Below are 24,234 nucleotides of genomic sequence, written 5' to 3'. Positions count from 1 at the left end.
TCAGAAAAATACTGTCATGTTACACATTTTATTCAGTTTGCATAGATATATATGTACAGAAGTACAAGACATGCAATTTCAAACCCTCTTCTACCAATGTTTGCACAGAACCCAACATATACAATTTTTAGTAACCCTCTACCAATTTATATATTCGGTTAAATTATATTCCTCTGTTTCAGCCCCACTCCTCCTATTTTTACTTTTAAAAAAACTAAGGAAAATAACAGAATACTACTAGGCTACAAGCAACTTCTACTGGAAAGAACAGGAAAATGAAAGCACTTTGTATTCAGGATTACAGGGTCATATTAGCCCCAAACAAGTTATACGATATTTTCGGTTAACACAATATACCAATTTCTACACATACACAGAATTTCCACTAGAAGTGCATTTGGGTTTAATTATACTTCAGAAGGAAAACTCTGGTTACCATCTTACAAGTTTATATTCTTGATGCAGCAGCTAACCCTTCCCTAACATGAAGCATCAGAACTGGGGAGGGGGGGGGGAGATGGGTGAGTCACTTGCACAGCTGGCTCAAGTGGTCATTAGAAACCCCTCTGTTAATTTTTACAACAGTCAGCTAAGTTGCTAGAGTTAAGGCAGCAAATTGAACTAGCTTCATATTTGGGTCACCCTGAAAGCGGTTATCTATAGTTGAACCAAGATTTTGTAACAAATCAGATTATATAAATTTTCTAGGGCAGGGAGAGAAAGAAAACCTTTTAGAAGTTAAGTCTCAGTACACACACAACTATACTGCTTGGATATTACTGAAAGTTATGACTGCTTGCATTGTTATGTTTAACTTCTTACGGTTTCATGAGGCTTTGGTTTTAATCATAGTAACCGTAAAAGTAATAAGTTTTGAAGATTATGTAAATGTTAGGATACAAGCAATGTTTGTGTCAATTAACCCAAACAACACTGCTGCTGGGAGTGACTGTTTATATGACAGAGTACTCATGACTCTAAGGGGTATTTTGCTGTCACTTTATTACTTCTCAACAAAAGCTAAGCCTTTGTTAAACTAGAATAATTGTAAAGTAACTTTTTTTCCAACTGCTGCTTATTTGGGATATATTACAACCTCAACAACCAATTAATACAGTACATTTTTAAAGTAGAAAAGGGTTGCAATCTTGAGACAACTATTCCCAGAGGGACAAAGACAGAGGGAAAGACTGGTTACTGCTTCTGCAATTGGTGATTCTTGGTTTACCTTAGTGGATTATAATGAATCCCTCCTTCCCCTTCCATAGCCACTAAAATAATTTCCAAACACACATACCTCATATGTTTAAACCTTTAAATTTGATTAAGGTCCTTGTTGTACTACTGGTTTGTGATATCATCTCCTCTTAAAGGTGATATGTGAAGAAAATGTCAAGGTTTCCCAGAAAACGGCTAGAATACCTTCGCTTTGCTAACAATTACCAATGTGTGGGAAATGATTAACAGTTACATCTTATTCTTTAGGGGGGGCAATTATTTCACAGCAATCTTTTTAAAAAAGGGAAACTTAAAATTAAGGACTCTGTAGACTGCAGGCATAGGATTAAACACAATTATGATTGACAGCATTGAGAGCCATTTTGGTGTGTTGGTTGAGTGGCAGAAGTCTTATCTGGAGAACCGGATTTGATTCCCCACTCCTCCACTTGAAGCCAGCTGGGTGACCCTGGGTCAGTCACAGCTCTCCGGAGCTCTCTCAGCCCCACTCACCGCACAGGGTGATTGTTGTGGGGATAATAATGTACTTTGTAAACCGCTCTGAGTGGGCATTAAGTTGTCCTGAAGGGCGGTATATAAATCAAATGTTGTTATTCTTATTATATGTATACAACTCAATGGGAAATGAGCAGAGTATCCGAGTTATTATGCATTAAGTTCAGTCATGAAGGCCTGATGAAAATAAGCCTTTGAGGATTCACTGAACTTTACCTCTAATTGGGATAACAGAAAAATAATGCCTTAAAGAGTGCATGTCCCAGAAAGTCATACTTCAGCTAATCCAACATCAAAAACTGGGCATATTCAAGAAATTGTATTTAAAAGTTTATTATGAAGATGCTAGAAGAGAATGCCAAATAAGAAAACTAGGCTTGTTTGGGAGTAACTTGTTGGGTACAAGCAAATTACATGCTAAACCATTCAAGAAAAATGTAACTGTGATAGGTGTGCCGAAAATCTTAAAGAGATTTTTCATGCGGTGATTTTATAATGATAGTTTCCACTAAATATTTATCATCAACTTAGGTATACAAATTTACGGAATAATAAAAAAGTAGTGCCTGGATAGTGAATAAACTAAAATCTTGACAAACTAAGAAGCTGGGTTAACAAGTACCAAATAGAGATGGGCACGAACCGAAATACAAACCAAAGTTCGTGACGAACCAGTCCAGCAGTTCATCAGAGCCCATTTCTGATGAACCGCCATGAACTTTAGGCTGGTTCGTTTACTTCATTTTTTTATTTGTCACTGCAGACAGCCTGATCAATCAGTTTCCTAGACAACAGGGGATGGACTTCCTGCAGACCTTCTGCTGACCCAGAAGTCGCCTTTTGCTGGCCCGGAAGTGATGATTTGCTGACCTGGATGTGACATTTTCACAAACCAAATGAACCGGTTTGCGAACCGGAGCAGGTTCATGAAAGTTCGTGGTTCATGAAATACAACGAACCATGAACCGTACGGTTTGTTTTTTTCCTGTTTGTGACCATCTCTAGTACCAAATATTAATATTTTGATTAGAGACTACTTAAACTTGTAAGCCAAATGAACATTACAGATTAAGTGGAAGATGGATTTTTAAAAATATATTATCTTGAATACAGCTATCCTGGTTTTGATTTCAGTCTAGCTTTGATCAGCATCTGATTGATAACAACTGCCAAAGAATCACAGAGATGACATTTCTAAGATTCCAAGTTTCCTGAGTAGAAAATATTCAGGAAAGATACAGATCCAATTCAGAGTATTATTTGAGTATTAACATAGCTCCTCTACCTTCTACTCAAGTGGATTAGTGTGTGAAGATTTAAATTTTTTTAAGATAAACTGAAATATGAAAGCTTATAGGAAGCAGAATGTTGTGTGAAAATGGTGAAGGGGAAAATATGCAAACAATTTAAAGGTGCCATAATGGTAGACAAATGATTTTCACTATTTAACAAGGTAAATAATAACCTGTTCAGGCCTAGTTTAGTTTACAGAAGTGACTTTTAGCATGTGTTATGAATTACTTATCCTTATAGCAAAAAAATAGATTTCATAATTATTTTCATGTGGCTAATTTTTAAGCAAGGGTTTCAAAAACTAATTATTTTGATGCTCTCTTACTATCATGACAAGGTACCAGAAAGACAGGGGAAAATATTAGTCAACTACTGTATAACGGCACCTACTTTATAATGGAAATTAGGATAGTTTTAGGTGGGTAGCCATGCTGGTCTAGAGTAGAACAGCAGGATTTGAGTCCAGTGGCACCTTAGAGACTAACAAGATTTTCAGGTTATAAGCTTTTGAGAGTCCGACTTGTATCTAAAGAAAAGAAATCTGACTCTTGAAAGCTTATACCCTGGACTCAAATCCTGCTGGAAATTAGGATTCATTGCGCAAATATTAAATGAACATAATGAAACTACATACTTAAATTGCCAATAACAGATTATAATAAATTATCTAATGTTGTTTTTAACAAAACAATAGACCCAAATATGTCTAAGGAGAATTGTGACTAAGTTCCACTGAAACAAATGGAATAATATTCAGGCTTAGAACTGCGTATGATTTTGGACTGAATTCAATGTACCAGATTCGGAGGAGATGATAGTAGACAAGTTCATTTTACCAGCTTAGGCTGGTTTGTCAGCTATGTTATTTTCTTGAGAACCACCACCTAGCTACAGTCCTTCATGCTTTAGTCGTATTAGATTAAACTATTGTAATGTGCTCTATGTGGGGATACGATGTGTCCAGAAGTATCAACAAGTTCAGAACATGACAGCCACATGGACCATATTATGCCAACTTTAGGACATCTGCTCTGATTGACAGATATTTCCAGGATGAGCTGAAAAGTGCAGATTTTAACCTAAACCAAGCTGGTTCAGGATAACCTAAAGGACTGCTTACTTATGGAATGTCTTCCCCCAGAGGAGGTAAGTTTCCTCCCGGCACTTAGGTGCCAGGAAACTGCAGCACTTTTTTAGAACTTTTGACAGACTCTGCTATTGCTGGGGTTTTTCGCTCATGGCTTTTATTTTTTCTGGCTGGCTCATTATTTTATATGCTGCAATACTGTGTCTTACATTTGTAGTTTTAAATGGCTGTATGTGGTTTTCATGGTTTGCTTTATTAAAATATTTGCATCCTGCCTTTGTTTTATAAAAACCAAAAGGTGGATAACAAAGCTAGCTGGGACTAACTTGTACAATTTCAGGGGGATTTAGTAAGAATTCACTTTGGCTGGATTCTGCTCAAGAAGCTTGTTAAAAGAAAACCTAGTCTCATGGACTATCCAAGGAATCATTGCAGCTTATACAAAGGTTAGAATGGCCAAGTCTAGCTCGATATTACTACCTTGGTACTGGAGATCACAAGTGTCTCACTAAAAGCTCCTTATTTAGGGGACCTGATGTACCGATTTAGCACATCCCCACATTCTACATCTGTGTATGTCCAGAAAACGACCCATCTACAATGATCCTCAATCCATCTACATGGCTACGAAAGGAGACTGAATAACCTGTGAGGACTGAGCATATTGTAAAATAATGTTCTGTCAGTAGAACAATTCTTTGTTGGAAGTGAGGAGGTTTATCTGTTTTTTAGAAGGATATTTCCTACACTCCTGGTTTATTACTGTAATGTCAAATCTAGGGCGGGGAAGACTATTATGCAAATGTGGAAGTATCCACTACTCAGACAAAAATGTTTTTTGCTTCCAGGCTTCCCTGTAGTTTCATGTAATTAATAACTTGCAGTAATCTAGCCTACATGAGTCTCTTCTTTTACCTGGAATAGAGAATATGTCAAGATCTAACACTATTTATAAACACATCTTTTTATATTTAGCTAAAAAATCAAGACCTTTCTATACAGTTACACACTACTTCTGCATTTCAAATCCTTAGAGCTAAATGGCCTTAGTTTATAACGTAATCTTATTTTATTAGATCCATATTTTTCACTGAGATTATTTCATGCATGTGAAATATCACTGTTTGTCAAATCTATACATTTCCTTCTAAACACTTGACCCAGGTCATTATCACCATCACCATGCATCTTATGTTACTTTGGAAGAGGGACTGAGCTGGATGTGTGTAGGTTTGGCAGAGCCATGGGAAGTTGTCTCTCGTTTAACTAGCTCATAGATTCCTGAATAGTCATTTCTCCCCTGTTCAACTGACAGCTGAGAGCCAAGCTACAAGTGACGCCTTACACAGGTTGGACACTTGTCAGCTTCCCTCAAGTCTTGATGGGAAATGTAGGCGTGCTGGTTTTACAGCTTGGCTCTCCATTACAGCTGCAAGACCAGGATGCCTACATTTCCCATCAAAACTTGAGGGAAGCTGACAAGAGTCCAACCTGTGTCAGACGTCACTTGTAGCTTGGCTCTGAGTCTAACAAAACAGGTTTCAGATTTCAAGGATGTGGATTGGTATAGGGGTATAGCAGAAATTTAAACCTGTCCTTGTCTGTGAAGATAGTGGTTCTGCTAGCTCCTCCTACACCAATCCATAGGGCTCTCCTGGCCTTTGAATAATAGTATAGTCAATATACTGTCTTCTCTTGCCGTTACATTTATACCTGGAAGAGTAGACAATCTATGGCTATAATAAAATAGCCCATCTTCCTTCAGACCACCCAACTTAGCCTACTCAATTACTGAAAACATGGGGAGGGAAAATAGCACTAAGTGCCAATCCTTTTCCAAAAATAAGTTGTATCATTAACTCTCCTGGATTGGCATCATATGAACTAGCAGAACCATAGCATACAGATAAGAACAAGTTTACCTTTCAGACTCACGCCGAAGACATCCAATTCTGACTCCTTCCCAATAAAAGGAAGGTCTGCCTGGCCACCACCACTTTGATCCAGCGCACACTCTGGAGGAATTATCTTTGAGGGACAGCCGCCTTCCCTGCAAGGTAAGTTGCAATCAGGAAGGTCTTTGTGGGTGAGGTCCAAATTTAAAGTAAGTAGGCTTCCCAACCCAAAAAAAGGCTGACCCTATAATTACCGCCTAGGACAGCAAGTATGTAGTCCTGGCTCGCTTGGTGTGTATCTGTGTGTCACAGATGTTTTTTTAAAAACACTTGGAGAATTTTTTGAAGGCCCCTAGGAACAGAACTTCTGAGAGTAGTTTTGTTTCAGAGGGCCAAACAAGGTGTAACTGATGGCCATGATGGTATGAATCTGTAATCTTTTGCATGTGCAGGAGCTATGATCCAGAATGCTTTTTTATAATGCATTTTTAACATCAAGAGCAGCCCTACTATCTGCCTTCTTAATCTCCCAGGTGCCATACATATGAGTTGCTTATTTAACGTAGGGAAATTTAAGAGCTACTCCTTTTGAAGGAAAATACTACTGTTGCATGCATTAGTTCCCCACTGAATGGTATAAAATCTTTTCAGATTTTTTAAATTCCAAAATTATATCAATTGTACAATGAGATTTTTGAATCTGGTGTATTGCCAGCATCACTGCAGGTCGGATGCTTATATTACTGTCATTCCAAAGCCAGGCAAAGACCATACTCAATGTGGAAATTTTTGACCTATATCTGTTTCTAAGATAAGACATTCTTGCTAACAGACATCAAAAGATTATTAGAACTTTGGTACGTGTAGACCAGGTAGGATTTATACAAAGCAGGCAGGGATATAATAACCTTAGATTGGTCACTGATCTGATTCCATTAAATAGAAAGATCTGATCAAGTTGCTATTCTTTTCACTTGATGCTGAAAAAGCATTTTCTGAGAACCAGTTTGGTGACAGATTAAAAGCGGCAGGACTCTAATCTGGAGAACCAGGTTTGATTCTCTACTCCTCCGCTTGAAGCCAGCTGGGTGACCTTGGGTCAGTCACAGCTTCTCAGAGCTCTCTCAGCCCCACCCACCGCACAGGGTGATTGTTGCGGGGATAATAACATACTGCTCCAAGTGTGGCATTAAGTTGTTCTGAAGGGTGGTATATAAATCGAAAAGTTGAATGTTAATACTGGAAAAATTTTCATCGCATTGAACTTCTCATTAATTTTTGAAATGAATTAGAATTTTATATACATCCTCTAGATCTAGGGTACAGATCAATAGTATTTTTTTCCTGCATGATTCCCTCTTAAAAGAGGTACTAGGCAAGGTTATCCTCTTTCTCCTCTCATTTTTGATCTATGTTTGGAACCTCTTGCTTGTGCTATTACACAAAATACTAATATACAGGGCTTTATACATAACTCTTAAGAATTTAAAATTATTTTATATGTAGATAATCTTTTATTATTTATTTCAGAACCAAACAGTTCTAAGAAGAACTACTCCAGTCTAAATCCACTGAAACCAATGGGTTTAGGCTGGAGTAACTCTCCTTAGTTTTCCATTCCTGAATTAATGAGAATGATTAATAATTTTGGTGACCTGTCTGCTTATTCAGTTAATTGGACAAAATCAGAATTGATGCTAATTGGGAGATAATATATCACAGAGTGTAACTACTAAAGGACATTTTTGATGGTGCCCAGATGCTATTACTTACCTTGGAATATTGATCCCACCGAATATTAAGTACATAACTTTGTTGAATTTTAATAAAAAGTTATCTCAGATATATCCTTGGTTTGGATAGATGGGCAACCCTAAACTTGTCATTACACAGTAAAGTAAATACACTCAAAATGAATATTATACTTCAAATTATATATGTTGTGCAAACAACTAATTTTTATATACTTGTAAACACATTCATAAAATTAATACTTTGTTTCAGAAATTTATGTGAGGTTCAACACCGCCTAAGATTTCTTTGAAGAGGATGCAACTTTCAATTAATGAAGAATGATTTGGTTTTCCGGACCTCAGAACTTATCAAGTATATTTGTTAATGTGTACAAATTATTGGGATCGCTTCTCTCAATTAGAATATCCCTCTTTGGCTCTCTCGGAGACCTCTTTTTTGGAACCACTTTTTAAGTAAAATGCATTAGAGTCTACTTACATTAAAACTGATTTTGTTCCTCCAACAATCTCTGCTGCTAGAGAAGTATGGCGTATAATATCATTACAATACCAATTTGACCTGTTCTCACATGCTAAACTAACATTATGGTCAAATCCAGATTTAAAAATTGGGAAGAAATTTTTCCTATGGAAGACTTGGACAGATAATGATGAGTTCTTGTCATTTTTTAAATTGAGGTCTAAATATGATTTTCCAACTTCTGCTGAACGGAAATATTTACAATGGCAACATTTGTTGCTGTTCAAATATGGCTCAGCAGCTTTGCAAGCTTCAGAATCTCCCCCCCCCCCCCGCCCTTTGGAGATTCTTATTGAATTAATACAGAAAGCAAAACCTACAATATTTGTATATAAATATTTGAGCTCTGTTAATAAATACGATGCACAGGGTCTTAGGGATGAATGGAATAATGATCTGAAGCATCCAAATTTGCTAAAGCAACGGGATAAAGCTTTTAAGCAATTTACCTGTTGCTGCTATAATTCTTAAGTTGCAACTTATTCAGCAAAAATTATGTTTAGGGTATACTGGACAGCACAGTGCCTTTTTGCTAAAGGTTTAAGCACAGTGTCGGTGGCGTAATTCACAAGACGCATCTCTTAAGTATATGCTCTGGACATGTTCAAACATTCAGCCTTTTGGGAAGGAAGTATTAATTTTGTATGAAAACATATTTTTGAGCATATTCATGTACTGTTAAACTATTTGCCTGTCTCTTGGACTCTAATTGATGGTCAATGGAAATGGACCCTCCATGCCCTTACATTGGATTGAAGACCTTATAGACAAAGGCGGCGTTCCCATGTGTTGAGGAGGCAGGACGGCAGGAAGGAAATGTTGATAAATGTATCAACATTTGAACATATCACATACAGAAGGTAATTGCGTATACGTTTATTTTTAGATATTTGGAAACCTTTTATAACAACCTATGTATAGATTTGCTAATAGTGTCTGTGTAGCCTGCACTGCTGCCTGCACGGTTTTCTTTTTTCTTCCTTTCTGTTTGCATTTTAAATTCTTTCCTGTTTTGTACTAATCAAATAATTTTTGGGAAGGTAATCACATCATGTCTGGCAAAGACTGCAAAGCGACTACGTGGATTCCTTTGGTTACAGAGATCCTGCCTGCACACCTCTTTGCTGCAGTCACACCAGCTCTGCTTGCTGACTTTGGTCTGTTCTCTTTCAACATGCCTGAACTCATGTTGACAATGCACAGAGGGGAAATGAACAGAAAAGGGAGAAAAAGTGAATAGGTAGCAACATCAAATTACTAGAGACTAAAAAGATCGCTTGACTTCTCTTGGTCATGCTTCCTTGGCAACTGTGACTAGATAAGTTCTGCTGCCTGTTATTTCATTCTCACAGCACCCCCCCTCCCCAATGTTACCATGTTTGCTACTGCTAAAGGGATGTACCAGTAGAAAGATGCAAGATCCTCCATGGAAAAAGCTGCTGATCTTTAACCGTTTTATAATTAAAGTGTACCATGCTACAAAACTTTTTACTCTATCCTGTTCTTATGTCTATAGAGTAACAAGTTTTGTAGCACGGTGCACTTTAATTATAAAGATCAGCAACTTTCTCCACAGAAAACCTTGTATCTTTCTACTGCTACAGTATTCTGTGGTGCCCTTCAGTTTTTGTGCTGCTAAAGGGATGGGCAGGTCAGGTAGAGTACATTCCTCACTCTGATGGCAACACATGCAGCACAAAAGAAATTCAGAATTGCCTTATGGTAGGAAAAGAACGAGTTGCAGAAATATCACAAGTTCTCACTGTAGGCTATAACAACCACTTTTCTATTGAAGCAATTTTATTCTTGATCTCAGTAAGAAATCTACCTAAACATTACTATTTGGCTTAATATACAACACAGCTTATTAACGACAAAGTAGCTTATTACAAACATGCTCCTTCTTGCAAAATCAACCTGAAAAACGTGCTTGTGCTGAACTCCACCTTTTGTGGAGGAGTGCTCCATTTGGTACTCAGGAAGTGCTCTGGCAGTTTAGCGCACAATCAAGCAAGGTACTAAGCAGAACGCTCCACCCAAGCCTGACATGACAAGCTGGCTTTCAGTCAAGCACAGCTGTTTATCAAGGTGTACCTGTTTAAGACACCAACTTTATGGAAACTGGAAGATGCTATATGCATGTAAGTGAGTATCAGAGGTATAGCTTACTAGTACGTTTTTGTCACAACTGCTACATCCTTAAAAGAAAAGCAGTTAGCTTCTTCGGGGTGGAAATTCCTGAATCTTTATTTCACAATTATATACTTTTTTAAAACTTCTTGCAGTAAAGTAAAACATACTTACATGTTTAAAACAGTTAACAGGAGCGGCTGAAAAACTATTGCTGCTGATGTAGGTACCCCAGTTAAAACCTTCCACTGGAACAGATGCTAGAATAAGAGTTGTGTTATTTAGCAAGGTATATACGGTTTTATATAAACACACACACACTTCCAATGTTAGTTTCTAGTCTGTTTGACATTCATAGAAAAGCTGGTTTACAAGAAACTTTCAAAGGATCTATCTGGTAATCTTCTATACAGAGATATAACCCACTATATTCAGATCCATCGAAACAATACAGCTTTTGACCAGCGCAAGCTACTACAAATTGGAAAAAAAATAGCAGTAAATGCAATGCATTGATGCCAACACTGCCCCTAAGAAATCTTTAAATACAGCCAGACACTGTAGTATGGGAAAGACCATCTCCCAGAATATACACAACAATGTGATATGACAAAGTTATCTTTCCAAGAGTCAGTATAGCTGAAAAAATGCAAGCAAGGCCTAATCACCTAAGCCTCTCAATGGGTCTTATTTAGCATGTTTTATCATAAGATGATCCTACCACCACAGCTGGAACTAATCCTACCATTTCAAAGACCCACAATCCCTCAAAACATTTAGAGAAATCACCCTCACTTATCCAAAGTAACTGCTGATAAAGACAGATACATCTTAATTCTTCCGATACTGATCCCACTTAGTTACGGTTGTTACCGTCATTACAGTTCCTTAAGATTCTTAATGCCTGTGTTACCTGTTTTAGTCTTTGACTGATTCTGTACCGTTGCTTGGTATTGAGCATATGCAGCTAATTTAGCAACTAAAGGTTGTTTCTGTAGCACTTTAGCCTTCTTAGTTGGAGGTTTTCCCTAAAACAACAAGAGCTAAATAAGGTCCTTTTCACAAGTACAATGTCTATCATTCTGCTACTCAAAACGGGAAATACATGTTTTACTAATAATTTCTCGGAACACTTGTTTAAACAGGCAAACCCCGAGTGCAAAAGAACTCTTACAAAATATATAATTGGAAAGCAGACAGGCAGGGATTAAGTGCTCTCTAAGTTTATAGATACCAGACCATTCATAAAATATCTAGCCAGGTACAGTTTTACTAATAACATGACTTTAGAGAAAACACTAAAATATTACAATCAAGAAGAAATTGTGCGATGCAAACAACATATATGAAAAAGTATAGCATGAGTTGTATATGCTAATCTGTGATATTCTATCACAAGACAGTGTGCCAATAATATGTATCTGAAAAGGATTATGATGATTAAAATTAAAGTCATCATATCATGAAAAGGGTTTTTCTTTAAAATGTCAGATACAGGAAACTAAGCAAAAACTAGAGAAGCCAGCTTTAAGTTAGAATCCAAAAATTAATGTTTGGTGTTTTTTTTTCAGGGGAAATTATTCAATGTGTTAAAGAACCATTAAGACCCAATCCTGGTTATTCATACTCTGAATTAGGATTCAAGAGAGAGCTACAGAAATAGTCATCATGATCTTTTAAGCTAACAAGTACTCTCAGATGAAAATGCATTAGTATTCTGCAGTTACAGAGGGACACTTAACACTGCAGGTGCAACTGGCCCATGACAGCCAATTTAATTGTACATTCATTGCTTCAGGGGGGTAGCATAATGTGCATGCACACACACACAGAGCTAGATTCCTTGTACATAATTATAAGAGTCATAAGAAGGACAAACAAAACCTACAGGACAATTTTAGTGTGAATATTCTCATTGCCTCCTTTTCATATTGTTCAAGAGCACTAAAATACTAAAGCAACCTTTACACAAACTCTATAGAGAACTGAAAGTGAAGGCAGTGATTGGTCTGATTTTGCTCCTATATCCAGCACGATGCTTCATGTTGAGATTTGATACTTTTAGATAAAATTGGTTAAATTTAACTCTTGAACAAATCAAATTGCTAAAGCTGCAATCCTATGCATACTTACACTAAGGAGTAATGGAAGTTCTGGGGAGAGCTTATACCCAGATCAGGGAGGCAATGACCAGTGGCACTTAGTACAGCAGCAGAAGAAAGGAGCAGCCACCATTTACCAGCAGAAGAGAGAAGCGAAAGCGGCTAGCAGACTCCTTTCCTCCACCTTTCACTGAGCTACAGAGCAGGATGGTGGCAGCAGGTGAGGCAGCCTGGCATTTGCTGTATTTATTATTCCGTACTCCAGTCCATCTCTCCCCACCCCCTAACAATCCAGGAACTGTTCCTAACCACTACTAGCCTGATGAGAAGGAGCACTTCAGGTTAGGCCCTTAGAGATACTAACAGTGGTGATAAAGGACATCATCAAACGGAGGTGACCTCCGGCAGACTCTCCAAATGGAACAAGTGCAAGGGCCTGGAAACTTGGCAAGGGAAGAGCTGGATGAAAACATTTCTTTCCCTTTGTTGTGAGGGATGATCAGCCACTGAGTTTGACTTGTCATGCTTCAGAACATGGTCAGAGATGATGGCTTATACACTTTTCCTCCCAGCAGAGTTGAAGGCTACCAAAACATTAATTGATGAGATTGTTTCGCTCACTGACTCCTTCTCCTTTTCTTACATTTGTTTTTGATGGTCTTACATGTTATTCTGGCAGAGTGTCAGACAGATATTGCAGGAATATTAGGGGCATTATTCGCAGGAGGAGGAGATGTGTTGCTGAAGGTTGGATGGGCCAGGAGAAAGTCAGATTAAAGAAATGGTATCCATCTCCACCTCTGATCCTCAAGTTAATGTACTGGATTCTCAACAGATGTTGTTTAGTGTGAGACTTGTCCTTAATAAAACAACTGTAATCCAGGACTTTATTCTGGATGAAAATACCAACCTGGCATGTATAGTGCTGACAAGATCTTGTTATCTTGATGCAGCAAACTCTGGCACAGGTGAATGGGGTGAATTGCCATTAACCACAATGATTTAATCTTGTTCACTGGAATCCCGAAACCCACAAACTATCTTTGCTAAGTGCAGATATCTTGCATTTGTTACTACAAGCAGACTGGGAATTCTGTAAATATATTACCTGTCCCACATAGAACAAGACTCCATAACTGATCTCAGAGAACACTTCAAGCCTGGTTTTGGCAACCTCATGGCTGCTAGTCCTGGATTACAGTATCTATACTGATGCCCCTCATCTGGAGCGGCTCAAGGCTTCATGGCTGCTATGACGATCACAGGGATGTTCCAATGGGCTTTCCATACTCTACCAGCCAATCTTTCAACTTGGTATTTTGCTCTGAACATGAGGGTGGTGATCTTTGGATGGGGGAGATTTTATGGTTTTCCTTATGGACAAATCATTACCAGGTAGTCATGGAGCTTGTTAACCTTTGCAGGGGGTGGAAGACTGATTAAAAATGGTCTATCCCCAAAGTTTGCTAATGCTCGTGAAATTCCACATTGCTCTATGTCAAGGCCCTGGCAGAATTCTAGAACCGGGAGTAGGCCCAGGACACTGAAACTGTTGTCCCAGATGTCCATTTTCATGATGTAGATCTGAGGCTGCTCCTTGGTCTTCTGGAACAGTACTGGGGATGAAGCAGCTGGTAAGGCTGGTTAGACTTCTTCAGAACCTTCTGCCACCTATGCTCTAGCAAACACACTGTACAAAGGCCTGTTCCCAGGTGGAGATGGCAGCAAAGAACTTTTACTTTCTGCTAATAGAAACCCAAGAAACTAGTTCGCTGTCAACAGTTTGCAAAACATTTTGCAGACTAAAAAAATGGATGCAATCTGTTCCAATTCAAGACACTGTACTGATTATTAGTTCTGTTCTCTAGGTTCCCTTGATAGCCTCCATCACTAAAGCCTAAATCAGTTGCAACTGATTTCACCGAAGGACACAGAAGAGATGCTTGGAAAAGTTGGGATCACAATTCGTCCTATGTGGCTGGCGACATCAAGTGATAATAAGTTGTCTGATCTAGTCAGAAAACAGTAAAATCTTTCACTCTGGGAAGGAGTCTGTTAGTGCCTCCTCAAAAAAAAAAAAAACCACCAAAAACATTTGACTCCATCAACCTAGGTAATTTTAGTCCTACATCTAACTTACGATTTTGGCCAAAGTTCTTGTCAAAGCATCTGCTGGATAATTCCAAATGCTCTTGGATGAAGCTGATTATCTAGATCCATTTCAATCTGGTTTCAGACTGGGATTCAGGACAGAAACTGCTTTGATGGATGACCTGCACCCAGAGAAAGACAGGGGTGTGTGATCCTGTTCATTCTTCTGAACCTCTCAGTGGCTTTCAATACATCAACTATGGAATTTTTCTCAGGATGGGAGGAAAAGACACTGGTTCTGCTTCTTCCTGGAAAGAAGCTTTCGTCAAGGGTTGCTGGAGAACTATAATTCTTCCCTATGGAATGCCCAAGGAATCAGTTTTGTCTCTATAACAACCCTGGGAGAAGTCACTCAGAGTAATGGAATGCAGTGTTAAATTTGTAGATGATATCTAACTCAATGCCTTCAACTCATCCGGTCCAGGATACATCATGATGTTCCAGAACTTCTTGCTTGGGTTTAGTAAAGGTCTGGACAAGGGTAAACACATTTAGACTCAATCCAAATGAGTCCAGGAAGCTTTTGTAGACAGAACTGCACTCCCTGTAAAAGTTCAGCTTCACAGAGCTTGAAGACACTTCAGTACCTGGCCTTGCTCCTGTTTGCTTCAGTGACTGTGATTAGAGTGCCTTTTACCAGCTTTTATTAATACACTAGCTTTGCCCTTAGCAGGAAGGGTAAGTCCTCACCACTGCCATGCCTCCATAGTCTCAAGATTAACAGTGAAATCCTAAACAGAGTTACTCCCATCTAAGCCCATTGAAATCAATGGGCTTAGACTGGAGTAACTCTGCTTAGGATTTCACTGCAAGTTACTGTAATATGCTCAGAGGAGTAGTGCTTAAACAGAAATTTTGATTGGTGCTGCTTCGGGTGGGCCATACCTCAGTAGTACGGTATCTACTTTGTATACAGGAAGTCCCAGGTTTAATCCTCAGCATCTCTAGTGGAAATGATAAAGCAGGAAGTGATATGAAAGACTTCTGTCCTGAAAAGCCACTGCCAGACACAGGAGAAAATATTGACCCTGATACATCTATGGCCTGATTCAGTATAAAGCAGTTTCATGTGTAACCAAATTGTAATGGATGTGTCTGCAAATGTATGTTAACACCCACACTGAAACGATGACATTGGCTGTTTACATATTTACAAACCTATTTAACAATGCTAGTTTTAAATTACAAAGTCCTCCATGTCCTGGGATATCTCCTCCCCATTTATCAGAAATTTAAGATGAACCTCAGCTTTAAGCTCCACCTTCAGACGAAGCAACATTGATTTGTATTAGAAGCACAGGCGACTGACTTGAAACTCTGATACTGCATCCCACGAACTGTTTTGACTGCCTCCCTCGTAGCATTCTGGAAGTAAGTAAAGACCACTCGATTTTCTTTCTATTTTTTTTAAACAACATCTTACTAGTTATTTGCAGATTTTTTCCCCGTTTCTAAATTATAATATGTTAATTAAATTTGTTTTCTTTGACTATTTTATAAATCACACTGTAAAGTGGTTTTAAAATATTGTAAAGATGTAACTAATTTAGAAGTGAGCCCCACAGAATTTAACAGAATTTACTTCTGAGTAAATATGCATAGGATTGGGCTGTACAGCTATTTTTATTGTCATATTCAGATCTCAGAAATTACTGAGCTAGAATTTTCTGAGTAATAAGATAGCTGTATTCTTACAAGCTACAAAGGAAATGAAGTCTGAGTTAGCCATGACTATCCATGAGAGAGATCTTAGGACTGACGGTAGATAAACCACAGAAAACATTAACTCAGCATATAGAGAAACTGAAGGAAAAAAAACATAGAAATGCACATAAAAGGAAAACCAAAGTCATCAGTGGACTGAAGAACTTTCCCTATGAAGAAAAGTTAAAGTTCTGAGGGTCTTTAGCTACGAATAAGATTCCCTGTTTTACCTGAACATGGCTGGCTACTGTCAGAATGCAGATGCTGGATCAAATGGCCCTTTGGTCCAGTCTAACTATATTTCCTTCTTTGGAATCATGTTACATTGTATTTAAAAATAGCTAACAATCTTCAAAAAACAGATTTTAACTTAATCTTGTAGAAATGTCTTTATATGCTTATCTATGTAATAAAGAGAATAAAACTGTGACTGTACCGTTACCTGAAGTCTGGCCAGAATGCTGGCCTTCTTAGAGTTCGATGAGTAACTTCTTGAGCAGGAAACACTGCAAAAACGCTTGGTTTTAGAATAAAAGGCATCTCTGACACCAACCATTCCGCACATCTCACAAGTAGCTAAAGGAGAAAAAAACAATATGCTAAAACCATGATATACATTCATTGTCAAGTAGCCACTGCAGTTAGGATTTTATCACACAGTTCACACAGAAGGCAGCCCCAATTAAGCTTGTCCTGACCGATTTATTTGGCCCCATGGCTTTTTTTCAGCCAGAATGCAGCGGAATGGTGTTCTGGCACCTCTTAAAAATATCCACGACTGGTGGGTATTCGGGCCCAAAACAGCCAGGATCGGGCCACTGCCGGGTGGGGGAGGGTTCCCCTGTCTGGCAGCAGCCCGTTCCAGGCCAATTTGGGCCTGATCCTGGCCGTTTCGGGCCCGTATCGTCCAAGATCGGGCCGCTGCTGGGTGGGGGAGGGTTCCGCATGCTGCAGCAGCCCATCGCAGGCCAATTTGGGCCCATCTGGCCATTTTGGGCCCATTTCAGCCCCGAAATGGGCAAGATCAGGCCGCTGCTGGGCAGGGGAGGCTTCACCCACAGGGCAGGGGCCTGTTCCAGGCAGATTCAGGCCTGATACAGGCCATTTCAGGCCCATTTTGGCCCAATTCAGGCCCCAAACGGCCAGGATCAGGCCGCTGCTGGGCAGCAGAGTGCTCTCCCAAGCAGCAGCAGCATGTTCCAGGCTGATTTGGGCCCTATTCGGTCCCCCTGTGGAGCGTGGGAGTGCTCCAGGGTGGCCATTGCCTGCATGATGACATCACTTGCTGGAAGTGATGTCATCACATGGTACCGGGAGTGTGTGTGCGCAAAGCATGCACATATGGCACCCAGTGAGTTCCACCTCCTTTTTTCCCAGAAAAAAAGCCCTGGCTAAAACCATGTCCAAGAAAATCAAATCAAGCATTTAAACAGGTCTTTGTAGGTTTTATATGTAGATTCTCTCCTTCATCTTCTTCCTTCCTTAATTTTATATGGGTAAACTAATTTCTGATAAAGAAATTATATCAGTGAGGTGCACTGAATTAAATTTGCTTCCCTCCTCCCAGGGCTTACTTTGCTCTTCTGTTTTCCCTTTCCTTTCAAACGGAGATATTACTCATCAGCATATGAATTTTGGTTTCCTTTCTATGTGAATATGTACATGTGTGAGAAAGACTGTATATTGTGACTTTAGAAAATTATAGTAAAAGTTGTGGATGACCTAGATTCGAAGAAGCAAGTGTGATGCCATCACAAAAATTCTGTGTTCTCAGCTATGTTCTACAACACTCCCCACCTCCTATTTTCTAAATGTAATTATAATGCAACAACCCCCCTAGAACTATGCTGAAGTTGTATTTAGATATCACAGTTCATTGTGTAAATTATTGTTGATTAGGATGTCTGTATGCTGTGATAGGGGGATGGATATAAGGAAGGCATCTGAGATAGGGCCAGGGATACCAGTCCTCTGGTGACGGGGGAGGCATGGCGGTGGGGCTCGGTTTAAAGCGAGAAGGTCACAGAGATGTGGAAATGCTCGGTGCCCTTCCAACCTACGCCCCATCCCGAGGCACGCCGATGTTGGAGCTAGGAAAAAAAACCCTTCGACACTGATGTTGTGCAATGCCAGGTCCATAAATAATAAGACCAGTATGCTGCATGATACTTTTATGGCAGCTAATATGGACCTGGTATGTGTGACCGAGACTTGGGTGAGGGAAGGAGAAACAGTTGCTCTGGGTGACCTGACCCCCCCCAGGTTATGCAGTCCTTCATCAGTCACGAACTGAGGGTGGGGGGGGAGGGGTGGCAATCCTTGTCTGGGAGGGTTTCTCTTTCAAGCCGCTTCCCGCCCCGAAGATCTCTGGCATTGATTGTGTGGGCCTGGTGTGGAATGGCGAGGAGAGTTTGGCTGTCTGCTTGGTGTACCAACCGCCTAGCGCACCGGCAGATGCCTTACCACGCCTGTTGGAGGTGGTTGCTGGGTGGGCCTTGAAGTATCCCAGGCTGATGGTGTTGGGGGATTTCAACGCCCACGTAGATGATGCCACCTCTATACAGGCTACGGACCTGGTGTCAGCCATGGCAACACTGGGACTCTCCCAGTTTGTATCGGCACCCACACATGAAGCAGGCTACACGCTAGATTCGATCTTCGGGATGGGACTGGATGTCGTTCTGGATAGAGCAGAGTCAGTGCCATGGTCAGACCACGCAGTTGTGAAGGCCCGGCTGGGTGTGCCGCCCCCCCCCCCCTGCAAGGACGGTGAGCAAATTTATGCTTGCCCACGGAGACTTATGGACCCAACTGGGTTCCAGAATGCTCTGCAGGAACCGATGCTCCACGGTGGTTCATTAGATGAGCTAGTGGAGAGCTGGCAAGTCCGGCTCTCTGAGGCCATCGATGAAATCGCTCCCTGTCATCCTCTTCGCTGCTGGAGTCACTGGGCTCCTTGGCATACGGTGGAGCTACGGCGGCAGAAACAGGAGCTAAGACGACTTGAGAGCGCGTGGTGGCGATCTCGTGACGAGGAAGCAAGAACATCTTATAGGCTGTTTATGAGGTCCTATGAGATGGCGGTGAAAGCTGTGAAGAAGGAGTATTATCCAGCTTCCATCGCATCAGCTAGCTCACACCCGGCTAAATTATTTAATGTGGTTCGCTCATTGGTCTCCCATCCAGGTGGAGACCACCAAAAGTTGAATTTGGAGATAAGCTATGAGGCTTTTGCGAGCTTTTTTTTACTGATAAGATCTTGCTTCTCTGCCGCGATTTACCAGCCACGGTTGATACAGTAAACGAACTAGAGGCCCCTTGGCCATCTTCGGGACCTATATTTGATCATTTCAGCCCTCTTTTCGGGGAAGAGGTGGACAGGATTCTGCAGGTGGTATGGCCTACCACGTGCCCCTTGGACCCGTGCCGGTCATGGCTGGTGAAAGCCAGTGTTGACAGGCTATGGGATTCCTTGGAGGAGATTATAAACCTATCCTTGAGCTCTGGGGTTTTTCCCAGGGCATTGAAGGAAGTTGTGGTACGGCCTCTTCTGAAGAAACCATCATTAGATCCTGCCGACCTGCTCAGTTACCGACCGGTTTCTAACCTCCCGTTTCTGGGGAAGGTGATTGAGCGGGCGGCAGAGAAGCAACTGCAGAATTTCCTGAAGGAGACCTCGGCCCTAGATCCTTTCCAGTCTGGTTTCCGCCCGGGTCATGGGGTCGAGACACTGCTGGTGGCCCTCAAAGATGATCTCTGCAGACATCTGGATCAGGGCGGATCAGCACTGCTGATTTTATTGGATCTGTCAGCAGCATTTGATAAGGTCGATCACGAGCTTCTGGTCCACCGCCTTGCCAATGTGGGGATTCAGGGGACAGCACTGCAGTGGCTGATCTCCTTTCTCCATGATTGGGGACAGAGGGTGGTGCTTGGGGAGAGAGTGTCATCTCGTAGGCCACTGGTATGTGGTATGCCGCAGGGAGCGATACTCTCTCCATTATTATTTAATATCTATATGACCCCCTCACCAGGTTGGTGTGGAGTTTCGGGCTTGGGTGTCACCAATATGCGGATAACACCCAACTTTATCTGTTGTTGGACGGACGGCCTGGATCGACCCCTGATGTCCTGGAGCGTGTTTTTGAGGCTGTGGCTGGCAGGTTGAGACAAAGTCGGCTGAAATTGAATCCCACAAAGACGGAGATCCTGTACTTGAGTCGTGGGGAGGTGGCTTTGGGATCCCAGGTTCCTACACTTGATGGGGCAGTACTTACACTGGCCCCGAGAGTTAGGAGCCTGGGGGTGATTCTGGATTCCTCCTTGAAGATGGAGGACCAGATCACTGCAGTTGCCAGGTCGTCCTTTTATTATCTCTGGCAGGCCAGGCAGCTTGCCCCCTATCTATCCCCCCACGACCTGACTACAGTGATCCAAGCGATGGTCACCTCTAGGCTGGACTACTGAAACGTGCTCTACGCTGGGCTTCCCATGGGCCTGATCTGGCGGTTACAGCTGGTGCAGAATGCAGCGGCGTGGGTCATCGCTGGAGCACCGGTGTGGGAGCATATTACACCAGTGCTACGCCAGCTGCACTGGTTACCGGTGGAGTACCAAATCAGGTTCAAGATTTTGGTGCTAACCTATAAAGCCCTATGCGGACTGGGACCGACATATCTGCGGGATCGTCTCTCTCTCTCCATATGAGCCCCGGAGGACTCTCCATTCAGGCGGGAAACATCTTTTAAGGGTCCCTGGCCCTAGGGAGGCCCGCCTGGCATCGACCAGGGCCAGGGCCTTTTCAGGACTGGCCCCGGCCTGGTGGAATGCTCTGTCGTACGAGACTAGGCCCCGGCAAGATTTGCTTGCATTTCGCCGGGCCTGTAAGAGGGAGCTATTCCACCAGGCATATGGCTGACGCTGGGCGGTGCCGCCCCACCCCCCGTGGAGGGGGGGTTAAACCATTTCGCCCATATGCGAATGTGGATGTTGTGGTCCACACTTAATACTGCATGTATTGCTCTGGAAGAACCGCTAGGCGGAACATCAAATCTAAACTATGTGCTGCTTTTTAAATTTTAATTATCTATATGTAAATATATGACATTTATATGCTTGTAGAGCTATAATTTAATCGATTAGATGTATTGTTTTAAAGTTTTAATGGTATTTGATGCTTGTAATTTTGTTATCCGCCCTGAGCCTGCGAAAGCAGGGAGGGCGGAAAAAAAATGAAATAAATTTAATTTAAATTAAATTAGAAACAAATACATTAAAATCATGGTTTTCTAGGATTTATGCATACTTTCATGGCTCACTGAAAACATTTTGTGATTTATCAGTAATAAGGAAGCTTCCAGCAGAGCATATAAAAAAGCCACTAGTACACCAACATTTAGCCTCTGATGCAAACATCAAACATACTCATAGAACAAAAGAACTCAGAAGTATTCTGAAACAGTTTGGTCCAGACAACTCAAGACATTTGCATGCCATTCAACTGGACTTTCAATTGAAAAATCTATTAAGTTTTTGTGCTCACCCATGCCAGATTTGCCATCAGGATACGTGTAGACCTGTCCATTATTCTTGATAATTGGGAGACTGGAGGGTAAAGGAGTGACTTCCTCTTCACTGTCATCAGAACTGGAGCTACTACTGGTATCCTCACTGCAGCTATCATAACCATCAAACATCCCGAAAGAGTCACGTCTCTTCCTTTCTGTCCGTGAAGAATGTTCAGTCTAAAAAAAAGAGAAATGAAAAATACTGAAGTTTCTGACGTTATTAGAACGATTGCAGCATTTAAACAAGTTTTACGTTTTCATGCAGTATGCATTATACAGTACAATTCTATATTTACAATTAATGCAGAACTCCTAAAACATTTAAATAATCAGGAGATGAGACAATACTGGCTGTCATGTACCCATGGTCATGCCCCTCTCGCTGTACTTCATGTAGCGCCACCACCACCTCCAGGATCTCCACTTTCTGCCCCCACTTTGAGCTGGGATGCCCCCTGCCTTCTGTAACTGCCCTGGAGGAAACATCCATGCAGGGTTTTTTTAATGCAGTAGCATATTGAATGGCTAGGGCATATTGTAGCAAAGATCAAGGCACAACTTCTCCAGCTAAATAACTTATCTACTTATTGCACAACGTCTAATGCAAAAATACAGGAATACAGTGAAGCACGCAGTCTAAGAAAACAAAAGGGAAAGGGTTTCTAGTTGCAAGAGGTTCTGGACTCCCAGAGCCTGACATTCCACTGGTCCAATAAAAAGGTATGAATAAGAGATGGCAATGTTTTCATACTGGGCTGTAAAGAGCAGCCATTCAGAGTTTCAGGTTGGCTCCCTGCATGTAGACTGAAAGACTCCACTAGGGCCCTCCATCACCATATCTGCCAGATGCTGTCTCCTCCAGATGCTCTTGCCCTGCTTCATTTCATGACACCCTCCTCTCAAGATGTCCACTGGGGCAAAGTGCGGCATTGGTCATATGTACTCACTTTCCAAACGGCGTATCACACTTCCATTTGAGTTGAGGAAGGAGAGCAAACAACACACAGTACATAACACAATCCTGCTACACAGTTTCTCTAAGTTACATACAAGGTTATTAATCACAGACACACATAGTCACAGGTCAAAAGCAGAGTGCCCATTCACATCGCAAAATGAGCTTCAACAAGGCACAGACAAAACATCTAATTTTTATCCCTAAAATTCAAGTATACATTTATCAACTACTGCCATGTCTGAAACTTTTAAACACATTTTATCCACTCCTGTTAACCAGAAGGTAACAAATATTACCTGGCGCCCTTCGTATTAAGCAATTTCTAAACTTCTGAAAAAATGGAAATAAGAGCTATTACTGAAATTCACCAAGAGATCCAGTTAGTCTCATTATCAACCAACTTAAAAGTTCATTCAGAAAATAGAGAATCTTTCCTATAACCAACAAGAACAGAACCAAAGAAGGTATACCAAGGTGTGCCTCATTGCTATTCTTCACATTCTCTACTGTGTTTGCTGTTGTCCACTGAAAATAGCTAGTTCCGCATGTGTTTCCCTTTCACATATTTTCAATGTTTGAAGTAGACTAGTCTCCTCAAGCAGTGATCTGCCATAGAAGCAATTCCATGGTAACTGACTAATAGAATGAAACATGTAAGCATCATAATATTTTAGAACTCTGTGTGTGTATATGCCTTCGCTATGCACTGAGACAATGATACATGTCAAAATGCTCGGTGGCAGAATGCCATAACTAAAGGGATATCTCTTGCACAGTGCAAATCAGGATACATATATGTCAAAAAAGCACATAATGAAAAGATCTCAAACAATTAAGCATACTGACAAGTGGGAAGCTAGACAAATGAGTCCTCACAAAATAACCTGTTGCTTTATATACAACTTCATAGACACATTTGTACTGGCTCCCTGTTTTGGGGCACAAAATAGCTAGCTTTGATTTCTAAAGCCTAAAAAGTCTGAGGCTAGGATACCTCGAGGACTGCATGCTCAGGTCATCATGCAAGACTCTTCTTCAAAGCCTGCCATTGGCAATTAAGTTAGCAGTCACCCAAAGCAGGCCCCATCACTGGACCTTTCAGTTACAGGCAAAAAATGACTGCTAACTAGGGGAGGAGAGAAAGGGACAACAACCTTTGTAAGGAATGGAGGGTGAACTATTGCTACAGTTTATTATATCTTCCTTTTATTGTATTTTATTCTTTATGTGTTGGCTATGAGTCATCTTGAGTTCTTTGAGATGCTGGGAGTGGGGAAAACCAAGAAGAAAGGGATAAAACCAATATTTGGAGGCTGAAGTTGTTTTTCCATCTTGGATC

At 40.9% G+C, this 24,234-nt stretch overlaps 1 protein-coding gene across 2 annotated transcripts in view; it reads right to left on the bottom strand.

Annotated features, from left to right (window-relative positions):
* Nucleotides 1-24,234, bottom strand: part of MBTD1 (mbt domain containing 1) — a 70,789-nt gene that overhangs the window by 42,082 nt on the left and 4,473 nt on the right. Inside the window, exons 2-5 of one of the 2 annotated variants that reach the window (XM_054976809.1) lie at nt 21,913-22,114; nt 16,807-16,946; nt 11,327-11,441; nt 10,588-10,673 (exon numbers count right to left, since the gene is read on the bottom strand). In XM_054976809.1, coding sequence (XP_054832784.1) covers nt 10,588-10,673; nt 11,327-11,441; nt 16,807-16,946; nt 21,913-22,114 — 543 coding nt within the window. The remainder of the gene's footprint in view (nt 1-10,587; nt 10,674-11,326; nt 11,442-16,806; nt 16,947-21,912; nt 22,115-24,234) is intronic. The other variant, XM_054976810.1, reaches the window with a different exon arrangement.

This window comes from Eublepharis macularius, chromosome 4 (genome assembly GCF_028583425.1).
Source record: "Eublepharis macularius isolate TG4126 chromosome 4, MPM_Emac_v1.0, whole genome shotgun sequence".
NCBI lineage: Eukaryota > Metazoa > Chordata > Lepidosauria > Squamata > Eublepharidae > Eublepharis > Eublepharis macularius.
This window is presented reverse-complemented; position numbering and strand designations above follow the sequence as displayed.